This window comes from Fonsecaea pedrosoi (assembly GCF_000835455.1).
Source record: "Fonsecaea pedrosoi CBS 271.37 unplaced genomic scaffold supercont1.3, whole genome shotgun sequence".
Classification (NCBI taxonomy): domain Eukaryota; kingdom Fungi; phylum Ascomycota; class Eurotiomycetes; order Chaetothyriales; family Herpotrichiellaceae; genus Fonsecaea; species Fonsecaea pedrosoi.
Window position 1 is genome coordinate 4,110,461 of NW_013550613.1, and position 23,327 is coordinate 4,133,787.

At 52.9% G+C, this 23,327-nt stretch overlaps 9 protein-coding genes across 9 annotated transcripts; 1 reads left to right on the forward strand and 8 right to left on the reverse strand.

Moving 5' to 3' along the window:
- Positions 1–171: 171 nt before the first annotated feature.
- Z517_05418 (uncharacterized protein) lies at positions 172–3,604 on the reverse strand (the record flags this gene model as incomplete). The annotated part of the gene is made up of 5 exons (XM_013430745.1): positions 172–269; positions 331–3,045; positions 3,105–3,320; positions 3,382–3,456; positions 3,568–3,604. 5 exons carry the CDS (start codon positions 3,602–3,604, stop codon positions 172–174), a joined length of 3,141 nt encoding a protein of 1,046 aa, XP_013286199.1.
- A 499-nt stretch (positions 3,605–4,103) lies between these two features.
- On the reverse strand, positions 4,104–5,486 carry Z517_05419 (uncharacterized protein; the record flags this gene model as incomplete). The annotated part of the gene is made up of 3 exons (XM_013430746.1): positions 4,104–4,899; positions 4,955–5,088; positions 5,142–5,486. The coding sequence occupies 3 exons, from the start codon at positions 5,484–5,486 to the stop codon at positions 4,104–4,106; spliced, it is 1,275 nt and encodes a 424-aa protein (XP_013286200.1).
- Positions 5,487–7,016: 1,530 nt separating this feature from the next.
- On the forward strand, positions 7,017–8,956 carry Z517_05420 (uncharacterized protein; the record flags this gene model as incomplete). Its single annotated transcript, XM_013430747.1, has 3 exons — positions 7,017–7,815; positions 7,869–8,292; positions 8,350–8,956. 3 exons carry the CDS (start codon positions 7,017–7,019, stop codon positions 8,954–8,956), a joined length of 1,830 nt encoding a protein of 609 aa, XP_013286201.1.
- Positions 8,957–9,394: 438 nt separating this feature from the next.
- On the reverse strand, positions 9,395–11,261 carry Z517_05421 (uncharacterized protein; the record flags this gene model as incomplete). Its single annotated transcript, XM_013430748.1, has 3 exons — positions 9,395–9,501; positions 9,695–10,781; positions 10,866–11,261. 3 exons carry the CDS (start codon positions 11,259–11,261, stop codon positions 9,395–9,397), a joined length of 1,590 nt encoding a protein of 529 aa, XP_013286202.1.
- Positions 11,262–12,139: 878 nt separating this feature from the next.
- On the reverse strand, positions 12,140–12,990 carry Z517_05422 (uncharacterized protein; the record flags this gene model as incomplete). Its single annotated transcript, XM_013430749.1, has 2 exons — positions 12,140–12,710; positions 12,767–12,990. 2 exons carry the CDS (start codon positions 12,988–12,990, stop codon positions 12,140–12,142), a joined length of 795 nt encoding a protein of 264 aa, XP_013286203.1.
- A 57-nt stretch (positions 12,991–13,047) lies between these two features.
- On the reverse strand, positions 13,048–13,978 carry Z517_05423 (uncharacterized protein; the record flags this gene model as incomplete). Its single annotated transcript, XM_013430750.1, has 2 exons — positions 13,048–13,729; positions 13,776–13,978. The coding sequence occupies 2 exons, from the start codon at positions 13,976–13,978 to the stop codon at positions 13,048–13,050; spliced, it is 885 nt and encodes a 294-aa protein (XP_013286204.1).
- Positions 13,979–16,595: 2,617 nt separating this feature from the next.
- Z517_05424 (uncharacterized protein) lies at positions 16,596–18,371 on the reverse strand (the record flags this gene model as incomplete). The annotated part of the gene is made up of 1 exon (XM_013430751.1): positions 16,596–18,371. The coding sequence occupies one exon, from the start codon at positions 18,369–18,371 to the stop codon at positions 16,596–16,598; it is 1,776 nt and encodes a 591-aa protein (XP_013286205.1).
- Positions 18,372–19,116: 745 nt separating this feature from the next.
- On the reverse strand, positions 19,117–19,959 carry Z517_05425 (uncharacterized protein; the record flags this gene model as incomplete). Its single annotated transcript, XM_013430752.1, has 2 exons — positions 19,117–19,856; positions 19,914–19,959. The coding sequence occupies 2 exons, from the start codon at positions 19,957–19,959 to the stop codon at positions 19,117–19,119; spliced, it is 786 nt and encodes a 261-aa protein (XP_013286206.1).
- Positions 19,960–21,937: 1,978 nt separating this feature from the next.
- Z517_05426 (uncharacterized protein) lies at positions 21,938–23,098 on the reverse strand (the record flags this gene model as incomplete). Its single annotated transcript, XM_013430753.1, has 2 exons — positions 21,938–22,741; positions 22,793–23,098. 2 exons carry the CDS (start codon positions 23,096–23,098, stop codon positions 21,938–21,940), a joined length of 1,110 nt encoding a protein of 369 aa, XP_013286207.1.
- Positions 23,099–23,327: the final 229 nt, after the last annotated feature.

Here is a 23,327-nt window from a genome sequence, read left to right on the forward strand (position 1 = left end):
GCCTTTGAAGTCACAAAAGTCATGCCAACCCCATTCATTAATTCTTGAACCGCGGAAACGATGCCTTTTCCCATTCCTCGTGCTGGCGCTTCAATCCGTGCTTTACCTTCAAGCCACTGACAACCTTGAAACTCTCAACCAGTTCATGCGCCTCCCAAGCATAGACCACGTTTACAAAGCCATTTGATCTTGATCCTCGGGCATGTCGTCCATGATATGTAACATTTTTGCATAAGGTACAGTGATTCTCTGCAAATCTCGATGTTTTCCTGTTCGAATAGTTAGTCACTGCATATCCACAAGCCTGGACAGGGAGCAAGAGATCCTCACCAAGAAGTAGGACAACATCTTTGAGCAGCTCTTCTCGAGACCATCCACAAATCGTCTTGGAGTCTTCCTGCCAGTTGCGGCCTTCCACAGCGTTTATGGTCGCCGCGACACTCTCCCCGTCTTGACCTGACGGTTCCACGATGCCGCCGATCAGTGTCCTCAGTAGTTCTTCGACCTTTAACCTCAAACCTTCGGCGCCCAATCGTTTTGCATACATGAGTAGGTATATCCGGAATTCGTCCTTTGCGCCCAGCATGAGCGCTGCGGCGATGCGGTTTTCCAGATGAGCAATCGACACACCGGACTCGAAACTTTCAAAGCCTTCTCGTGACAACAACACCTTGATGAGTCGCTGTAAGAAGTATGCTCGACCTCGCAGCAACGTCTCCGATGTCGTGTTTCTCTCCAGCCACGGCACGATACCTGAAGACACGTCCACGGATTTTTCGAAGTCGGTCTTTGCTTTCGAAGACTGGATGTTGCCCACGGAAGAGTCGGTCGTGTTCCAGTACTGACTGCCCACCGCCCACCAAACCTCGGATAGCCGTTGCCAACAGTACATCTGCGGCGAGTACGCATACCCGTCACCGTTGGACAGGGAAACGATAATCCTACCCTCGGAATTCAAACGAGCTTGTGTAATCGCAGGCGCACCTGTCGGGTGAGCAGCCAGTGAATGGACCGCCGCGTCAAGTACAGGTGCCAGCGACACGGGTGGATGTGGAGATGACATGGTTTTGACATTCCAAACATAGCAGACACCGACCGCAGTGATGCACATCAGCCAAGAATCGTAGGACGCCAGGATCACTGGTTGAGCTTCCATGACCAGAGCACTATTCAGCCGCCGGCCATGTGGCGTCCACAGGTATAAAGAGCCTGTCTCATCCGCCGCCGCCCAAAACGATCTGGTACCTGTGACCAAAAGAACTGGACGAGGAAGGAAATCCTGCCACAGAGGCTGATCTTTCCTCGTCAAAGTGATCCGACACGGTTCACGATCCTGCGCTCTGGGTGTCAGTGATTGTCCCGAGGGATTCTTGGCCTCGAAGACGAATTCGGCTCTGGACTTGCTCGCCGTGTCGCCAGACATGTCACCTGGTTTTCCTGTGGCATCAATCCCCAGCACGACATGGGTGCGCACTTTGGGGACGGCAAGTCGAAGTTGACTCACGCTCAGCGCCTGGTTGATGACAGCTGGTCGTATGAACTCTGGAGTCACCTGTTGGCCGCTTGCAGCTGGTTGGTGTTGTGCTGGGAGAAGTCCATCCGCGCCGTTAACGAGAATGGGTGTAGCTCCCTTCTGACTTGCTGCCACCACTCGTTTCTCGGCAGTGCCCTCTTCTTCACCCTCGATCTGTGCGTATTTTCGTTTATTCCCAAGCAATAATGCCGCCAGGCCACCTTTGGGAAGCCCGTCGAACGGTTTAGAAAGGTCCAACACGGTCTGTGGGGCGTCTACCGCTTGAACATTCGCACTGGCACTGACCAGCTTCGTCTGTGGCAGGGAAGACTCCGTCCCGCCGGCACCAGATACCAATAGAGGCCGTATTCTCTTCTTACCATCCTTAGTGATTTCGACTCGATTCTTGAGTCTCTCGAGTTTGGCCTGGTTTTGGTCGTCTTGTGCCTTTGCTGCGGCTTGCCCATTGATTTCCGCAGTTCCATTTGAGAGGTTTTGGGTGGTTGTAATTGTACCATTCGTGGTGACAGATGGCTTTTCTGCTGTCGCTGGTAGTGAGGAATGGAGATCCCCCATCAAGGCGCCCATGCGTCCTTCCACGCCCTTGATCTCGCCAGCCTTGCTCATTTCTTCAAGCAAGAGCGCATCAGTGCTTTCCGGGAATCCTATTCCCTTCCTAGATGTGCCGTACTTGGAGAGTGATCTGTCGTTTTCTTCGATGGGTCTTGCGTAGCCCAACTCTCCCACTTCAAACATTACGGTCAAAATAGTGCCATCCAATGCGGTGGCGAACAGGGTTTGGCCATCCGGGCTCCAAGAAATATCAGAGATTGGCTTGCCAGCTACATCTTGCTGAACGACAATGGGCCGAGGACTACTAGTGGTCCAAATGCTCAGACACTTATCTGCCCCTCCACATGCAATTACCGTCGTGTGAGGCGTAGGATGATCTTCGTGGGCATACTTGGAAGGAGGCTCTGGTCCGTAGAGTCTTGGAGAAAACGCGCACACCTCCACTGGACCTTCGTGTCCAATTAAGGTGGTGTCGCCGTCCCACGTACCACGGTTGATGATGGCAATCGCGCTGACAGGACCGTTCACCGCGTTGGCCGCCGCGATATGCATTCCGTCGGGAGCCCAGGAGCATCTGCGGAAGTATGTTGTCAAAGGGGAATTGACAAAAGGCTGGCTGATGGTCGTCTCGAGGGTAAAGTTGTTTACTGCATCGTGAGTCGTGTAATTCTGCGTGGGAGAGGTGAATCGAAATATCCGGATCGTTCGGTCGTCGCTTGCGGTCGCAAAGTATTTATTGGCAGGATCAAAAGTGATGCCTTTGACATGGCTGGCATGATTCGAGAGTGTCTTCAACTTTTCAAAGGTAAAGCCTGACCACACCACCACTTTTGAATCCAATCCCACCGACACCAGGATCGTCCCGTCGTATGACCAGCCCAAATCTTGTACATCGTTATCGTGTCCGATCAATCTCCGGAAGATGCGCCAATTCTCGACCGGAGGGGCCTCGTTTGAACCTGTCTCAATCTCAGTATTTGTCTCACTGACTGCGCCAGCCGGCCGCAACTCGACGCACCGAATGTGGCATGGGTTGGAGGACTCGGGTCCAGAGTATACACGCAGACAATCTTGTCATCTGCCCCTGACGCCAGAAATTTCCCGCCGGGTGAGAAGCGCACGGTGTGAATGGTGCCCGAGTGGTAGCTCATCGACGCCAGCTGCTTAGGCTTGTCGTATTTCGCATTCGCGGCATTGTAAATGGCCTCGGTGGACCAGATTCGCACGTAGCCATCTTTTCAATCCATTCAATCAGTGAAGAAACTCTTTGTCATGATGTGCCAATGTTCACGTACCGCCGGCTGCGGTGACCAGGCGCTTGCCGTCGGGGGAGACATGGCAGCTGTAGACCTCGAAATCTTTCTTTTCGCCTATTCAGAAGTAAGTGTTAGTCGACGAACCAAGGGCATATGTGGATGCGACACAGTCTACGCGGTTTGCGACGCGTGCACAAGGGGTTTTGGGGGTGGAAAGTGTCGAACCTCCGTGGGTGAGCCAGATGGGCTTGATGATGTGCATTGCGGATCTATCTTTGTCGCGGGTGGGAGCACATTCTGGAGGGAGAGGTGACTAGGCCATCCTGCGACAGTAAAATCAGAATCAAGTTGAATGTGTGAAAAGGCTGACGCGCGAGTTTGTAGGGGAGTAGAAATTCTGGTCTCGTTGAAATGTAGTTTCGCCAGTCCGCGTCCGCACTCCGCAGTTCACGGTCTGGCATTTCATGACATGCTTCACTTTAATTAATACGGGGCGAGGCTTGACCAATAAGGCTGAACGACATTGAGGCTAGTTAAGAGCGGGTAGAGATACAGATATCCCATTACATTTGTATTTTGTTTGTGCTTTTCCTGAGGGTCCTGGGACTCTCTGGTATACTGGTACATAGCTACCGACTTTTTTCCCTCTCAGTCCATGTCAAGTAATACACGCAGGAGCGCCGTCGCTGCGTCATGAAGGAGTCGAGTGTTCGCTTTCCCGACATGATAAATTCGCATTGATGTGCCGTTGATATGTCCTCCTACTTTCTCGCTTCTCGCGTCTGCTCAAACCCTTCAAGCACTGTCTGCGCGACGTCTTTTGCATTCCCGTGCTGGGCCGCCTCAATCACCCTGGCCCCAACGTCTTTCGAACTAGACTCGTCTTTGTCCGACGACGCACCAATAACCCTGCCCGCCAGATTCTTGGTTTGATTCTCGTTGACCTTGCCATATACCGCCATAGCCGTAGCAATCATCTGGCCAATGTCTCCGACATTACCTGGAACCACGACGGCAGTACCCTCCTTGGCCAGGTTGCCAAAAGCTTCAACATACTTTTCTGCGACGCTCAAACTGACGGCGCCCTGGGCATTGGCTTCGCCGCGTTTGATAGCATCCGCAACGGCATCGATACCCCGTGCAGTTGCCTGTGCCTTGAGCAGGATAGCCTCAGCCTCACCAGATGCCATATTGATCTGCTCGGCCTTCAATGCCTCAGACGCCAAAATCACGGATTGTTTACGACCCTCGGCGATGTTGATTGCACTCTGCCGCTGACCTTCGGAATCTAAAATCTCGGCTCGTTTTGATCGCTCTGCTGTGACTTGCCTGTGCATGGCCGCCACGACACCTTCCGGAGCATGGATATCCCTTATTTCGTATCTCAAGCATACGACGCCCCACTCTTGTGCGGCCTCGTTGATCGCCTGCGTAATGTTTGCGTTAAGATTCGCCCTTTCCTTGAGAACGTGGTCCAATGTGAGTTGACCGATTTCGGACCTCATGGTCGTCTGGGCTAGCTGGGAGATGGCATATTCCGCATCTTCAACACCGTAACTAGATCGTCCTTCAGCAAAAGTCCATTCCACCTTTGAGCTTCCTTCTGGCTTACCTCGCTTTGTAAGCATCAAATACTCTTGTGTAAAGCACGCCATCCAATTCTAAGGTGACATTGTCTGCAGTAATGGCACTCTGGCTGGGGATCTCGATGGCCGCTTCTTTCAACGATTGAACATAGGCGATGCGCTTCCCTCGTGTGTCAGCCCCTGCTTTTGAGATTCCAAGAAAATTTTCCATACATCGATGATCGGGACGAGAATAGCCAACCCAGGCTCCAATATCCGATTAAATTTTCCCATACGCTCCACAATCCATGCTGTTTGCTGCGGTACGAATCGGATAATGGTGTTCGCGGGTAGGCTCGTCTGGCGTTGGAAGTATGTCGGAGAGGAACTGGAGCCGCCTATACCCATAGGGCCGCCTGGAAATGGTACACTGGGAGTCGTAGCGAACTGTCTTCGGCTCCATATGGCCATCGGGGAGTAAGCTAGAGCAGCAGTCGAACGGTCCGCATGTCGAAGTGAAGCGGCAAGCCTAGAGGCCCGCCGGGGCAAATTTCGTAAGGCCATGTGCGGTGCCTCCATCATGGCGGCCGTCGCAGTAAGACTATGCGGTCGGCAGAGGACAATAAGTCAACGAGTTAAAAGGTTGTAATTGCGCAGGCGACAAGTTGATGCTGGAGAAGCCAAATGATGCACCAAGGCGCTGTTCGGTCATGAGCCAATCACAATAAGGAGCGACTTTTGGCCGGAACGGAGCGCCGCAATGTTTATCCGGTCCGGGGAAAGGTAAATCCATGAGCGCGAAATCTAACAAAAATGTCGCGCAAGAGAGAACGCATGCGCAAGGTTTCAATCTCTTTCTTATTTTCGTTTGCGAAGATGCTCTTGGCTCAAGCCGGCAATTGCTCGCATTCACTGTAACATCCTGCTCGAGTCCACTATCGTCCATGAGGCTACAATTCCCCTGAAGAGGGCGATTGGGAATGCTGCTTCTTTCTGTCACTGACCTGTCTAACTGTGACCATAGTTGTAACAAGTACCCGCCAACGGCGCGAAGAAGGACAGTGTCTCTCTCCTAACATGTCGATCGTTCAAGCTACGGTACCCATGGCTTGCGGAGCCTGGCCTGCCTCTGGTTGCAACCCCTGCAAAAGGTTGGCCACAGGGAGTGGATGATGAATCTCCGACTAAACCACTTTGCCGATGGATATCCGACCTCCGGCCGGATGCCGCCCTGTGGAAAATTGCACCAAGCTCGTGGGTCAAGATCTTGGTCGACGGGCTAGGATCTTGGTTATGGCGCCCTTTGGGATACCACCGATGGTTTAAATGGGTCCTAAGAAACCATTGACGTATATTCAAATGAAACGCCCATGTTCACTCCCATAACAAAGGTCGACAATATTTCAACCCCAATGGACGGAAAGAAAAGGTTACGGCCGGTCACTTCGTGCCTGCCTTGTCGGGCAAAAAGAGTCAAGTGTGACCGGGTTAGCACAATGGAATCCTGGACTCATGTCGAGCCGATGGAGGATGTACTAATGTATGCATTTCAGGTGCATCCTACTTGTGGGCGCTGTCTTGCAGGTGGCACCGAATGTGTCTACGACGGGAGTGCCAGCGGCAGCGGCAGCGGCACCGCGAGTGCGAGTGCGAGTGCGAGCACCAGTGCAAGTGCAGTTCCCCAGTTGTCTACCTGGCAAAGCGCATCGACAGCACAGCTCCCATCTTCGTCCGCCACAAGCCATGCAAGACCGGAGGAAGTGAGGGGAACAGGACCTCATATTGAGCGTAAGTGTCCCTTGCCACTGGCGAACTCGTCAATCAGCCAAATTAATGACCCGGACCAGCGCCTGCAGAGCCTGTGCCCAGGCAGATCGGCCCTGAGAGAGGACAGCTTTCTGTCTATGATGGTGGCCGCTCGGCCTATGTAGGCTCAACCTATTGGGCAAATGCAATCCCTTCGGAGGTACTTGAGCATCCTAGCCCTTTTCACTTTGGTGGACTTCTTCTCCGTCAACTTTGCTTTCGCTGACCGTCGCCCAGATCAACAGCGACACGGTGCCCACGGTCCTCGGCGAGACCAGCCCATTCCCTAAATTTCCGGGCAGGATGCAGGATGGAGGTCTCGAATGGAGCGGCCAGAAGTTTCGTCCTCCGCGCAACTGTGGCTTTGAATGGTCCCAGCCGTCGTCGAACAAGTGCAAGTTCTGTGGGAGGAACTACAATATCTCGTGTGTCATGGCTCTGCTACCCGATCGAGAAATCTGTGAGAAGCTGTGCGGGTTTTTCTTCTCGACCGTCTTTCCTCTGACGCCTATTTTCCACATGAAGAGTTTTGCAGAGGATTTCAGAACGTTCTGGGATGGCATTCCCCCCGCGAATGTGCACAACGCTGAGCCGAGCGTCTTTATGCGCAAAAAGCCGGGATTTCTATCTCTCTTATCTGCCATTCTGTTTGCGGCAGTCTTCTCGGCCGCGCCAGCTCGTCTGGAGCGTATCTTCGGGGAGCCCACCACTCTCAATCCTGGAGATATGTACTTCATTGCCATGGCCTCGGCTAGCCTCACCGGCTTCCCTCGACGGCCGAGCATCTACTCTCTGGCAGCTTACATCATTGCACAGAGCCAGTTCGTGAGGGAAGAGGAATTCTCGGATGCTCCCGACTTCATTGCGACCTCGTTTCGTGTTGCGCTAGGCATGGGCTTACACCGCCAGCTCCCAGAATCAGGGCTACCTCCCTCCGAGTTGGAAACTAGACGGCGGCTTTGGTGGTACATCCTTCACCTGGATGTCATGTCTTCATCTTCATCTGGACTCTCACCCCTCTTTATCAACCAGAAAATGGCCAACACGGATTCCATCTGTCAATACGACGTTCAGAACGACGATCCAAGTGCTAGACAAGAAAGTAAGCAGACTTTTTGTGCCAGTGATCTTACGATCTTTGCTGACTTATTGCAGTCGACGTTCGCTATTTGGTGGCGTCTCGCCGTTACGAAATTACTAGGGAGATTAGACGAGTCCTCGTGCTTCATTTCGAAGACGCCTTTCAATCGCTGGAAGTGGTTGCAGACTGCGCTGGCCGCCTTCGAACGATAGCTGACCGCACCAGTGCTACAGTCGACACGTTGCTCAAGGCCAGAGGTGCTGCTGAGGGCAAAGCCGCGAGATCTGCGACTCCTCGTCCTTTTGATCAAGTGCCGCTTATGCTTGACTTTGATCGGGTGTGGACTCTTCGACCAGACCCGAGCGATAAGGAGGTGGTTGACTTTACGGCCTGGTCTGCGCTCCTGTTGCACCTAATGGTCCACAAGGCGTATTGTGTCCTTTACCATCCGCTGTTCAGGGATCCTGCGATGGTGGCCGACGAAAACATTCGAACAAAGTAAGAACCTCAAGGCAGTCCTGTTTTACTGATATCCCACGGCTAACCAGCTCACAGTGCGGTCAAACATGCACAAGCATTTATCCAGGTGTTTATTCGTGTCTGCAACGATCCCATCTCTGAGCCCTTCCATTGGATGTACCCGGGCACCTACCAGCCTCTGCAGGCGGTTTCACTCCTTCTCGCCGACCTGCTACAGCACCCGTACAGCGACGACGCCGCTCTCTCACGAGGCTTGATCGACGCCATCTTCGAACTCTACCAGGTGGACGAGGGCATCGTCAGCCAGAGTGACCCGCCTCGACGCCAGCTCTCGCCGTCCGGACGAGACGCGTGGACCATGCTGGTAAGGACGCGGCGCAAGGCCCTGGAGCAGGTCGGCATGGACTACCACGTACTGTTCCCGTCCAACGCGGTGCTGTCGAGCCGATGCATCTGCGGCGAAAGGATCTCGGCGGTCGAGAGCCAGGCTGCGGCCCACCAGCAGGCGATGCACCGGACCAGGCCTGGGGAGGGACGGCCGCCAGTTCCTCCCTTGTCACAGGACATGCAGGGCGACAACCAGGGCGATCAGGCTCCCGGCCAAATGCTCTACGACCAAGTCGACTTTGACTGGCACGCTTGGGACACGGCACTGGGGCCGTCGATTGGTCTGATGCCGTGAAGCGATCCAGAGCATGTAATTGAATCAAAAGTTATAGCTTGTGTACGACGTGCTCAAAGTTGCCTATTCTATACCTCGAATGAGGATGACCCTGGGATGGTGGTAGTTGGTGTGTCATGTCGTCTGAGGAGGTGGACTGAATGGCAATGATCATACTTTTTCATTTTCATTTTCATTCTCACTTTCTTAGTATCTGGTTTTTGTAGCTAGCTAGATACCCGGGTACCTACCTACCTGCCTACCTACCTAGGTAGTAATATGTAGAACTCTGGTATTATCCTGATCGGCACGCCCTACTAGAGCACCAGCACCAGCACCAGCACCGGTACCGGTACCATTTCATACCTCAGGATGTTATAATCTCCCACCACCAGCCCCCAGTCGTGAATAGGCATCACCTTCCAGTCCGTCCGAGGAATCTCAGCTTCTCACAGTGAATCAATGCCACGCCGACTTGTGCGGGTGTTTATGGTCATTGTCGATCTTTGACTCTGCGACCTGCCGGATCCTATCGCCGAGGTGGGCGTCGACTTTGGCGAACATGGCTGTATAACACCACCGGTCAGTCAGTCAGTCAGCCAGACAGTTATGTGCCACTCTGGATCTTCTCCCTGAAAAATCCATCGTATCGTAACACGCGGCCAGGAGGAAGGGGGGTAGGTAGGTAGGTTAGGACGAGGGAGTAATGATGATTGGATTGAATTTGTAGACCACCACCACCACCGAAAAGAGACATACCGTAGACTTCATCCCGCAACCACTTCTCCCCCACGCCACTGACGTGGGCGGCGACGTTGTCGACAAACCGGGCCTGCGCGCCCTCCTGGCCGGCCATGATCCGCCACAGCGCGACGGGCTGCTCAAAGTCGCGGTGGTCGTCGACCTGGGTGAATGCGGCGATGGGGGTGGGGATCTGGACCTCGTCTGGACGGCCGAGACTGAGGTTCTTTAGTTTCTGCTGTTGCTGTTCCTGCCCCTTCTGGTTGAGAAAGTCTGTGCTGACGACGTTGGCGTTGCTCGTGCGGTCCGAGAACTTGACCGGCTTGAGCCGCGTGCCCAGGTAATTCGGGTCGCCGCCGTAGTTCGGGGTGAAGTTCATGAAGCCGTCGCGCTCGATGGGGCAGTAGACGGTCGGGACGGGGGCGTTGGTCGGCAGGAACTGGTAGTTGACGCCGAGCCGGTAGCGGGCGGCGTCCGGGTACGCGAACATGCGGGCCTGGAGCATGGGGTCCGGCGACGGCGCGATGCCCGGCACCATGTTGCTCGGGCTGAAGGCGGCCTGCTCAATCTCGGCGAACCAGTTCTTCGGGTTCGTGTCGAGCGTCACCCGCCCGACCTTGCGCAGCGGGTACAGCCCCTTGGGCCACACCTTGGTCATGTCGAAGATGTTGACGGGCGCGTGCGCAATCTCCTCGGGCCGCATCACCTGGATGTACACGTCCCATTTCGGGAAGTCCCCGCGGCCGATGGCGCCCTGGAGGTCGAGCAGGTGCGCGTCCGGGTCCGTGCCCGCGATCGCGGCGCCCTCGGCGTTGGTGTAGTAATGGATCCCCTGGACCGTCTTGAACGTGATGCGCGTGTAGACGTACGAGGCGCCATTGTCGCGCGTGAACTTGTACGTGTTGCCGCTGTAGCCGTTGACGTGGCGCACCGACGACGGTAGGCCCCGGTCGCCAAACAGGAACATGAGCGCGTGGATGCTCTCCTGGTTGTTGACGTGGAAGTCCCAGAACATGCTGGCGTCGGCAGCGTTGGTGGTCGGGTGAGGTTTGTGGCTTCGATTCAGCGACGGAAACTTGACCGGGTCGCGCACAAAGAAGACGGGCTGGTCAGAAGTAATACCAACTTCATGTAAGCTTTTTTTTTTCTGCGTTGGCCACGTACAGAAGAAGGGAGGAAGTGAGAGTACCTGGTTGTTAAACACCCAGTCCTGATTGCCCTCGTTGGTCTTGAACTTGATGGCAAACCCGCGAAAATCGCGAACCGTGTCGGCAGAGCCTCGTGCAGGACCGACGGTCGAGATGCGCATCAACACCTCCGTCTTCTTGCCGATGCCATTGAGAAAGTCTGCGTCTGTCACGTCCGACACATCGTCCGTCACTTCAAAGTAGCCCCTGGCGCCCGCGGCCTTTGCGTGGACCGTCCGTTCGGGGATTCTCTCACGAGAAAAGTGTGCGAGGTTCTCGAGCAGCTGGGTGCTTGTCAAGAGGACATAACCACCTCCTGATCCCGTGGGTAGTTGGTCGATGATGTCGTTTCGAGGCAGGGGGATACCCTCGGCGAGAGTATAGTGAGGCTGAGACATGTCTGCTCTGCTTGGACCAAGTTGGTGTCACGGGGATATCTCCACGGATCTTCTGATGAGATGCACTTGAAGTGGTGACGGCCCTCTGCAGTATACTTATACATCATATACCCATGTACCCAAGTACGACACCATCTCGATACATTGAGCAGAGTCTAATCCCGGGAGATTTGTCACCAGCCCTGCGACCACTGACTGTGCATAGTTCTCGACACGCTCCGAGTCGAGAAGTTGATTGTCAAATGGCTCGCACTCGATTTGCTGCGTTTCGGTCAGGCCAACGACATCCCATGCTTGCAGTCCGGGGCTGCCGCTCAATGCGAGACGTGAAGACTGGAGCATGGGACTCCAAAAATCCCCCACTTGACAATGGTTGGGATCAGTTGGTATCCCCGAACATGTGCAAGGGTCGGTTGTGGTGTCGAAAGCCTTTCGCACGAAGCCTTCGCGCGAATGCTCTAGTCCCTGACGAGCTGGGGCATGTCAACCCAAGGGGGCAGAAGCTTTCAAGCTACTCGGTAACTCGCATCCAATGGCCAGCTTGCGAATCCTGCAAGGGGTTTAGAGTGCATGATTTCTAGCCTAGGGTGCCTAGACACCAGTCGCTTTGCAGATGAGCGTGGGGAGGGGAAAACTCAAAGATGCAGAAACTTTCGACCAGTTGGACCTGTTGAGCGAGGGTCGTCAAGGGAGTAGTGTTTGCTGTCGATCCATATTGTCCATAGCTTTGGCCCACGATCACGATGGTTGCAGCCAAGTAAAGTGGTAGGCGGTATCAAATATAGTACTTGGCGTCATGTTGATCAAGTTACTCGTGTACAGCAGCAGCAGTAAGGATGGACAGAGAAATTCCCCGCAAGTATACCCATCCCACTCATTCAATCCACGTCCCGAGGCTCGTTCTCCTCCCAGAATTTCTTGTAGTCATCCCAGCTCTGCGTGGGGAATTCCTCGGGCCAGGTGAGAGGCGCCAAAGGCGAGCCGGTGGCCTCGAACTGCTTCAGCTTCTCTGCCGTGCGCTCTCGAGTCTTGTTGATACTATAGACGCTGATTCGGTGTGCTGAATGCGTGACGTGGAGTCCCCAATTCCATGCCGCACGGACCGTCAGGGGTTGCGTATTCAACGAGCTGTCCCAGCATCGACAGACGATTTCGATCCAGCCTTCCACGTCGCAGGGGAGATCAATCGACCACGTCCTCCACGTCCATTTGCCCTTCTTGGAGAGGTTGGCGTTGGGCACTGCATACCAGCTGAAACCCCCATCGGCCGACAGTTCGACACGCTCCGGCCATCTCCCACCGCCTGAATACGCCCATCCTTTACAGTGAATCTTGCCGTTATGAATCACCACTTGCTTGGTCCACGGAGACATGATGGCGGAGCTCACGGGCATTTCCTGGATCTGAATGCCGTCCGTTGGTTGTTGGTTGTGCTTGCCCGTCTGCTGGCTATTTCTGGTCAGCCTGGGGCGTGGCAAAGAGGGCAATAGTCCAAACAAACTTACTTGAAATAGAGATATTCTTTGCTTTGGACTGGTGCGAGTGAAGGATTCTCAATAGCCTTGATCCTGTACACCCATTTCACGCTTCGAGCACCAATATACCCCAGCACCATGATTCTCACCGGATAGCCGTGAATGGCTGGGAGTGGCTCCCCGTTCATCTCCCAGCAGAGGAGAACTTCGTCGTATTTGACTTTGGACCATGGGACGCTCACCACGTAGTTCATGACTAATTAATTCATTAGCCAACATTGCCCTCCAAGGTCCTCGTCCTCACAACCGTACTAGCCTTCGTTGTCCTTAAAGTAGGTCTCGGCACCGTAGAGCTCGAGATGTTTTGCTGGTTTGATGAGACCCCCACAGGCTTCTATGACATCCTTCAGGTTGATCCCGAGATATTTCGCTGTACCTATGGCCCCCTCGGCCCATGGAGCCTGAGGGACCTCATCTCCCTGGCCTGCATAGAGGGAGATTTGCTCAATTCGTCGGATCCCCGAGCACTGCATCGTGACAAACTTTTCGATACGAGGAAATTTCGACTCGTCCGTGATGTCGTCAAAGGTGAACGTTCGCGGATTCTTGACTAACCCGTCCAAATCCAGCCTCCATTTGTCTTTGTCGATGAGTGGAATGCCGCCGTGGTTTCGCACAAAGTGAAGCGAATTCGGCGTCACCGCTTTGTCGGTCACCAGCCTCTTGGGAGGTTCTCCATTGTAGGGGAACTGCAGCAGATGAAGCATCTCCGGGTGCTTTTCGCGAAGGACAGTGCTCCAAGAGTCTTCAGGGACATCAGTAAGCTCACCGCCGACTGCGTGGTGCCACATTTTCCAGTGTATGCCTGGGAGTACGGGGTTCGTGTCTGGAATAGGTCCCATTTGAAACTCCGGATTTGGCGGAAAGACCTGGGAGGTCAGGATCTTGTGCGCCTTTTCCTTCTTCTCTGGGTATTTCTCCCATTCCACGTATCTAAGACCGAGTCAATCATTGTCCCCAGCCTAGGGAGGTTACGCACCCTTTCCATCCTTCGAGTTCGCGAGTAAACAGCTCATCACGGTTACCTACAGCATCGATGGCTGCTTGGTCCTTGGTCAACTCCGGCCATGCTCTGGGCTGGATAAACACTGGTTCAGGGCCCGTCTGATCCAGAAACGGCAGCTTAGCCCCAGACAAGCCTTGTTCGATTTTCCATTCATCCGGTCGGTTGCGTATCTCCATCCTGGCCGTTAGTTGAATGAATCGAGAAAGACTGCTCGTGGGCGCGGGGTGCTGCGGGCCTTATATCATGCCTCAGGACAAGGTGCAGAAGATTCCCTCTCGATTCACACATCACACCCTCGCACGGAACAGCCTAAACGACGCGCCCAAGCCGTTTCGAATAGCTCTGCAGAAGCCCAGCTTACATCTGGGTGGTGTGATACCCACAAGCACTTCATTGCAAGGTTCCCGTAACCTGGCTGAAGCTTTAACCCCTCCAATACTGAAAAGTACGCGTGCTCCTAAAAGGTATAGTTCCTGTCGTCATGTTGAAAAAGAGTAGTAGATTCGGACGAGAGATACTCCAGTTGGTCAGGGTCGTCGAGATTTGTCAGGAAGACCAGCGGGCTTCGTCTTGTGTGGAACATTGATTGGATATCCAGTGACTAGCACATCCACTGCATGGGAGGTGGATTTCCGCAAAAAAAGCATCGTGATGCATCAAGATCAGCCAGTGGAATGGTCCACACTAAAGACCTACCTTTGACCACACTGGGACAGGGCGAGAGCCGTCGTTGAGGAACAAGTCATGAAAGTTTTTGCTTCGCACGAGCCAGCAGATGGTGCGAGCTTTGGTGCGAGGCAAGAGGAGACCCGCTGCTCAGCTTCGTCTGGGGTTGTCAGACGTCAGATGGGCGACCTGAGACCTCGTATTGGCCACTTTTGGGCCACTCATCGAAATGAGACACGAAGTGCACATCTGCCAGCGCTAGTCGACACGAGTGGTCGACGACCTGGAACGGACGTAAAAGGGTAAAGAGTGTCTCTGGGAGAAGGAGAGGCCGGGCAGTGGGGAAGGACTTTGTTGAAATGTATGAGGAGAAGCGGGGAGGAAAGCATCAGCCACGAACTTTTTCGTACTTGGGAATCGTACAGGTCGCAGATGAAGGATAGAAGCGGAAACTCGTTGGAACAGGTGCGTCTTTGGAAAGGGGGAGCGAGGCTCCCTATATAGCATTTCTCCGCTGATGCCAAGCTGCCAAGCCTCGCTAGACTTGCACAAGTAGCGGTTAATAAGAGGAAATGCTCACTATTCCATATTTAGTATCTCGTAGCGTGTCTTTCCGGTCATCATCATTTCTATTTGGTGTTTTTACAGCTCAACGCAGGTTGCAGGGAAATTTCCCGCCGAATTTGGCGGCCAGCAACGCCGCTTTTGAAGGTCTTCTTCCCTCGATGCTAAGATCAGGTCCCCTGCATCCTCCCCACCCTTCACCGCATCTCAGTCTACCCAAATCATCCTCCGTCCATTGCTCAGGCCGACTTGCCCTCATGCACCACGCAACCATGCAACCATCGATGGGGACGAGAAACAGTCCCCCTTCAGAATCAGCAAGGGATCTGTCCCGCTCTTCGAGAACGATGGGCGCCTTCGACTCCCCTACCCTGACCATGGCACCTCGAGGACCCGACGAGGATGCTCCCTCTCTGAGATTTCCTCAAAGCCACAGCGAGAACTTCGACAGATGCTTCGCAAAATCGACTCAAGCCGCCTCTCATTTCCCTCCTTTCATACATTCCGGCGACTCTCCCCAACTTTTGATGTCTAGACCCGACGCCGAGAGTCTTATCAATTTACTGTCTGTGACCAATTTCTCTCCTGACCTTCTCTTACTTATCAGTGCCGGCCTCGCATCATCTACCGCTGGTAGTAAAGAGAAGGAGTGAGGGAAAAAGAGGATCTCCCCTGAGGCAGTATGGCCGTAAAACCCCGCGCTCAGAGACTAGCAGCCCAGTATTCGGCAGAGCACTATCGACGACATCGTTAACAACTCGCTGAGAAGGGTGCTGTGAAGAAGTCACATGCAGACTCCACGAAGGAAAATATTTAGGAAGTGATGAAGGAGTGGACACGGTAAGTGGGATGCACTCTATGGGGGACCTGTGGAGGGAAGACGCTGCTGACGACATGACCAGTCATTGTGAGTTTCCAGGAGAAGACAGGCTTCGCTTGCTTATACACGCCAGCAAAGAAGATGTCATGACCTTCCTCAAATGGATATTGGATGTTTATACCAGAGTCCGGAAAAGAAGTACTTTGGATGAATACTGGAGAGTGTGGTGCCCGTCGAGCAGCCTTGTCAAATGACTTGCCGCTGTCAATAGCTATAGATAGATCACCAGACAGTGGGACACGGGAGATTCTGTATCTCGAAAGTTTGTGATGTAGTTAAGGTATCCGGTTCTTGCAGAACAATGAATTCACTGATAGTTCGAAGGTGACACTAAAATTAGGTATACTCCGGGCTTTTAAAGCCCGAAGCTTTGCCTCTCAACCTTGATAGGCTGGATTATTTCCCTCGTCTTCTCGAGGTTGCGACAAGTTCTCACTGGTTTCTATCACGTGTCAAATCACGTGTCAAGAGCTGTGACGCTCGAGTGACTGATCGGTCCTTCGTAACAAGGGGAGTAGCTTCTGATAGATTAGACCAACTTGCATTCAGCCCGTGTAGTCTGTAGATGGGCGCCCGTGGAAGCAGTGGGTGTAGTCCACTCATTTTAGGCTGTTGCCTATTCAATCCTACCCTAGCTGTCCTGTTACAAGGTAATCCTTTATCAGGGATGAAAATGGCTTTCGTTATTGGTCGAGGTTGACCCAAGTCATCAGCTCGTACAGCCCCTTCAAATCAACGTGGATGACGGGCGTGGCCCGTGAATGTTTTGTGCTGTCCCTGATCCACGCTATTGAATTCTCTAATGATGACCTATCTCTTTGGTGGTCACGGATGAGGAAAGCTCGTCCTATCCACGAGTAGCCTCGTGGAGTCTTGCGTGCTATGACAGCCACGGGTGTGTCTTCAAATTGCCAGATCTCGTCGCCATACTGGACTCTGGTGCACGCAAGACCGGCACAAACAGAGCTCTGGGTGGTGGGCTTGTACTTCGGCGGCGATCCCCAGCCTGTAGCCCGGTCGCTTGAGTCTCCATTCCTTGAGTCTCCAGGTTTATGGTTGGTCAAGGTAAATAGATTCTGGTCAATTCCGGGAATCCCGACGATTGCACCAGGCTGCGGGTCCCCCAAGCCCTCCTGATCGATTTCGACTACTGGTTCAGGCCCTTTCTCGTTCAGTAAAAGTCTGCGGAGAGGGAAAAGGGCAGGCAATCGGTCGCGGATTCGAAGGGCTGTCTCTTCCTCACGAAGCCCGGGATGGGCAGTTGAGATCCAACCGCGCACGATACCCCGGACGGCGATATTGGTAGAGTACAATGGAGTCTCGGGATCGTGGATGCTGCCGTGCAGCTCTTCCCTGCTAACTTCAAGATGTTGTCGAAGGAAGGACATGAAGCCCAGGATTCGGAAAGTTGACAAGTCTTGGTATGTGAGGGAGAAATTGAAGACCGTCAGCAGAAGCTGGGCCCGGCTGGCATTATAATCAACTGGGAGATGAACTTGTGCATTAGGGGTCAGTGAAATTAATGCATAGACCTTGTCGTGAAAATCCGAGCACTCTGCCCTTTCGTGCAAATACAGGAGATCTTCCATTGAGGTGTAAGACGATGTCTGTGGGTCTGTGGAACAAAGCCGCATAGCTTGATGGTGCAACTCAGAAGGACCGCTGTCCGGTCTCCTTATTCTCGAGCTCTGGATGGCTTCCCTGACGGTGCTCATCGGCATTAGATATCCGTCACAGCAGAATGTGACTGATTGGGCTAGAGTGATTTCTTGGATTATCCAGCGGCGGGTGAAGTACTCATTCTCGAGGAAGCGGCTCCACTGGGAGATGGGGTTCGGGTAACGACTAGAGCTGCCTATAATACCCATCTCCTCTGTCTCGTGTAGCGTGTAATACAACGTGCTGTGTAAATCCGAAGCCTCACGACGGGTGAGGGAACTAGCGTTCTTGTGTGTTTGTAGGTCAAATGGGTTTCTTATTAAGGCATTCGTATCAGTCAAACAAGCAACGACATAATTGGCGTTTCCGTAGATTTTGCCCATCATTTGAACTTGATGATTGCGCTCCTGTATGCTCTTTTGATCGATACAGACAGCGTCGATCCATACTCGACGGGTTTGAGAATCATGTCGTAAGTGTTGAATGATCCTTTTCAAGTTTCGTTGCACCCTCAGAGTATGACCATCAACTTCAAAGTCGACTCGATCGCCATGCTTGCCCCACATCCAAGATATGGCAGTATACAAGGGCGAGGCTGAGAGACGAACATGTTGAATACTGTCACCAAGCCGACGACTGCCAAATGGCTCACTATTGCGAGGCCGCGGCGCAAGAATGAGGAGACGTATCTCATCATCGTCATGCAGTGGCGTATAGGTGAACGAATCCAAACTACTTCTGAAGAGGCGCTTCCATATTGAAGACACGGTTCCGGATAGTGTATCCAAACTTGGAGGCATGGCGATACCAGAGCTGTCGAGCTGCTAAGTATGTCGTAAGCTCAAAAGACATCCAAGATGTATTTGCCGCAGTAGAGGCTGAGAGGTTGACTGGAATGACCAAGGTCAAAAGCAAACCAGCGAATCTGGCGGTTCAGTAGTCTGTATGGAGAACCCTGCAGGTTGTCATATGGGCGTGAGTCCCTCGTACTTCAAAACTCTTCCCTGCATCGTAGTGCGTCCTTGTGCATCCTAACCCATAAATAAACCCCGCGAAGACGTGGCGTGTTCGCCTGATAGCCCCCTGCTTGCACTAGTCGAACATGGTTGCCTTGTCACATAGCCTCATCCGGAGAGGTCTTTTCCAAAGTTCTTTCAGCTTCGCTCGAGGCTGACACTGACCTGCGTCTCGAGCACGGAAACGGCACAAAGTACCTATTCATTGAGCATCTCCCGTCTCAACTCATATCCATGCAGAACTCCAGTTGAACTCACCTATGCGGCTCCCAGGAAAGTAGTGGTACTCCCAGCCCGAATTGGCTATGTACAGGTGTGCCTTTCTGCCACTAATGCCTAGGATGTCTCCTTTAAGATAGACGTCAAAAGCGGCGGCGCGCCCAGCCCGCGACCATACCCGAAGGCGCAGGGCCGCCTAAACCGCAGGCGGATTTCCTGGCAACGACTTTACAGCGACAAGACACTTTGGTAGATACCGAAGTCCTCCGTACAATACAAAACTGTAGATCTATAAGAATAATTTGTTCCCTTATCTGTGAGCAACCGGATCCGCGGAATTGCCAGCCTCCTTGATGCCCTCTTCCTCCGCCTGCGGACTTCGAAGCACCACGCCCTTATCCCAGCCGAGCCGATACGCGGATATCTTGTTCTTCTTCACCCAGTGGTGTCGGTATCCATCCCACCCGATCAGGAAGAACCAAATCCCTCCCAGGACTCCCATGATCACAAAGTTTCGTACCAGAGAGTGAGTGGCGACCAACGAGATGGGCACCAGCTGGAAACCCAAGCCGGAATTGATCCAGCCTAGACAGATTGCGATGCGGCCGAGCCACCGGTGGATGTAGGCGAACATGCTCTTCTTGCCTGTCTTCTTGAAATAACGATGCTGCAACAGCCCCAGTGCCGGCTGAAAGAGGATCAGCGCCGATGTCGCGAGGAGCCCAACCACAACGTGGGCCTTGGTAGAGGTGCTGCTGGAAAAATAGTTCAGATCAACATCTGCAATGTCGATACCCAGCCCCATTGCACCAATCATTACCGCCAATCCCAGGATCTGAATCGGCGCGTGGATGAACTTGACCACGCGAACACCTCGCAGTGGGAGATGAAGGGAAATGGCACCCAGCGGGAACAGGACGATGAAGGCGATGGACATCATGCAGGCGTGTGCATTTCGTTTGCGGATAAAGATCTTGTAGCCGTCCTCGTAGAACGCTCGCTTCTGGAGAGAAGAATCTTGTTCAGACTCTGCCACCGTTGCTGCTGCCACTGATAGGATCCATTGTCAGCCACAGTGCGAACTATCAGTTTTTGAGGACAACTTACTCGCAGAAACGGCAAAAAACATTGCTCCTAGAAGCTTGGACTTCATGTCGGGCCGTGGGAGAGGATATCAAAGATAATGTGCTCAATGATGAGGAGAGAGTGAAGGTTATGTTTCCCGCAGGCACTCAGACCATCAACATCGACTTGATTTCTTCCAGCAGGCTGGCGGTGTTCTTTATAGCAAAGCTTCTTTTCGAGGATACTGGAACATGCTCTTCCTGGCGGCCTCTAGATATGAATATGGCGCATTGCGTGGCATGAGCGGGTTGAGCCTCCTGTGATGGATCGACGAAGTTCAGAGACCAAACCAGATCCTGGAAAGTCATCGGCGACTTTCCGACTTGTTGACTTGTTTCGTCCTTGTCGCAGGACTAATCTGACGGCTCATTGACCGACAGGGGAACATGGGGGGTTGATCGCGTTGATGTGGTTGGCCAGACTCCTTGCCACGAGAGCTAAATATAGAATCTGGGCGAGCATTTGCCGTCATTCGACTGGTTTGTCTTCCAAACAGGTAAAGCGTACGACAACCACCCATATTCTTCTTATTGTTGATGACACTTTTCTCGTGTGTGCTTGGTAAATCCTTTTTATGATCACGGAGGCGAAGACCTTGAAGGTGTGCAACCTCTGACTCAGCGCCTGTGCAGCCGACAATCAGGCTGTTGCTAAAAGATCCTGTTGCTCTATCCAGTGTGCACAACGGAAGGTAGATGTATCGCCCCCGAGCTCTGCGGACACAGCGTGCAAAGGTGCCGGGTTCCGCGGATTCATCACATCGGGCAACTACTTGTACAATTGGTAGTTGATAATTGATGCAGACTAGTGGCCAAACGCCCGGAATAGTGTAGGACTCCATGGCGCGCAGGTATAGGCTGCTCTCGTTGTGATGCACAGGGGAGGCGGCTTTAAAGCGAGATGTATGCCTTTGGTAATGGCTCACATGGCAGATCGAGTCATTGCAGTATCTCTTTTTAGATCTCAGAGGAGGCAATTCGATTGACGTAGTCGTCATAGCACGCCGACGTGAGGTGAGGGTGGCAATGATACAATGTTAGTCCCCGGGTATCAGTCCAGGAGAGATTGAGATCGGAGACTCTCCTGGTATGCCTGTGGGTCTGTTCAGTCGTGCTTGGGTCGGAATCCCAAAGAGACGCGTAACAACTATCCCACGTACAGCAAGTGTCTAATAGCTTCAGTTGTGTTTTGCCCGGTGTCAACACGCTCTGTCGAAGGATGCCGTTCTCCCTAGAATTTTCTGCGAGCACATATGTGCCCCATGTCGATCTTCAAGAAAAGAAGCTTTCATCCTTCCTCAGTTGAACATCAAGGGGGCTTAACGTCCCGTGATTGCATGTCGACAGGGATGGGCATGACTGACCACGTCCAGACGGAGCAGTCAATTGATACCGGTGTTGTCTTCGGGATGTTAGCTATCGAAATCCGTTTTGTTCATGCAGAGAGTTCGAGCTGATTCGCAACATGCAGCTTCGACTCGGCCGGTTAGGACGCACCTTTGCCTGTTCATTGTCATAACCGAGCTATTCGATATCGATCAACGGTGATGACACCCTTGCGCCCCGATTCCGACGAAAATGGATTGCTCACTAGCCACGAATGACCAACGCTGCCATCGAGGCCAGAGATGTGAAGACGGACGAATCATTGCATCCTTAGGTGTAAGCCGTGTCGGGATGCTCGTCACCCAGGATCCGTTACTTTCTAGGCTGAGGCCCGAGATTGTTCAGCTTGTCTGCAAACGCCTTCTCCAATCGATGTTTGTACGCTGTCTCGTCGTCGATCTTTGCCCTTATCACAGCTGCTGCATTTACACTCCAGTAGCGAGCCACTACTTGATCGAAGACCTTCGTGGTGCAATACTCAGGGCAGAAAATCCACTATAGATGATCGTTGAATAGTCGAAAGAGTCCTTTTGGACTATTTACTGCGTGGACGTATCAGAAGCTCCCCGTCTCCCAGCCCTTTCTCATTATCGGCGTTTGGAACAGGTTCGTCCCCAGGATTCATCTCTCCTCTTGCTCGAAGGCGTCCAGATATTCCGTCGCCAATCGGCGAAAAGTGTCCATGTGTTCTCCGGTCAGTTCATCTACAGCTCGCCCCGAAAGCCAATACGGCAGGGACTGGAATTCAATGGGAAGAGAGCAGGCCCACTCTAAGTCAATCAGAGAAGTAATGTGCCAATCCTTGTCCACGAAGATATTACTTTGGTGAAGATATGTAAGAGTAAAGACGAAAGGGCCGTGTCGATACGTTGGATCCAAGAAATGATGAGTGATGGCACGCATCATCGTTGGAGCGGCAAGTTGCTGCTCGCCATCGTCATGATGATGAATGGAATTCGGTTGGTGGTGAATCCGATGATCGTGACACGCCAAGAGGTCCAAAACATAAGGCTCGACAGCTGTGTAGGTAGAATTCCGATCAAGAGGAGTAGGAATGCCTTCATTTTCTAAGGTCTGCAGGCGTAATGTTAGGGGACGGTTGGTCAATGCGAGATGACCGCTGTCGTTAAAGGACAAAGAGCCGATGCGAGGGAGACGAGCTTTGTTCAATGACAGGGTAATCCGGGCTACATCATGAAACAGGTTTGAGCGACGAACGGCGTCGTGGCGGAAGGAATCCCAGGAGATCGAGAGCATTTCTCCCTCGATAACTCGACCGATGATGATATATCCAGTCTTCAGGATATCTAGACGCCGTCGGCGGATGTACCGACTTGGTGAAGCTGTTCCAAGCCACGAAAACAAGGTCCGCTTTACATACGACAGGAGTCGAGTGAAGCGTGGAACATTTTCGGGTGCAGTGAACTAATAACCTTGTCAGCTCAATCCGTTGCACGTCGTGACGGGGAGACATACCGTTTGACCGTCCGGAACCCCAAATCCATAGAGTGCAGGAATTGGGATATCCGGACAATTTTGTTGAATCCAGATGTAGGAAGCAACCTCGCACCGAAGCTTCTCCTCGACATTGCCGGGAGAGTTTCTCTCCCCAACTTTGTACGGCAACGGTATCCTGGTATAGACATCATCTTTCTTAGAGGCCGGACTGAAATACATGGGGACGCAGACGTTGTAGCTACCCGAAATCCACATTTCTTCATCACCCAATTGAAAATCACTGCTGCCAAGGTGAAAGGACACAATGGCCTCGATTTCGGTCATGCGAGCGGACAGAAAACTCCGAAATTCTCTCTCTTGCGCTGGATACTCAAGTTGCGCGAGAATGTTGTCATGTTCGTCGAGAGCTCGATCGAGGGGTGATGTGACCCCTAAGGAGTGGTAATTCAACTTTATTCATGCACGAACCACAGCATGGTCTGGGACGGGACCAGCAGACCAGAAACAGTCCACTTCGAGAAACAGAGAGGGAAAATGACACTCCGATGGGTCA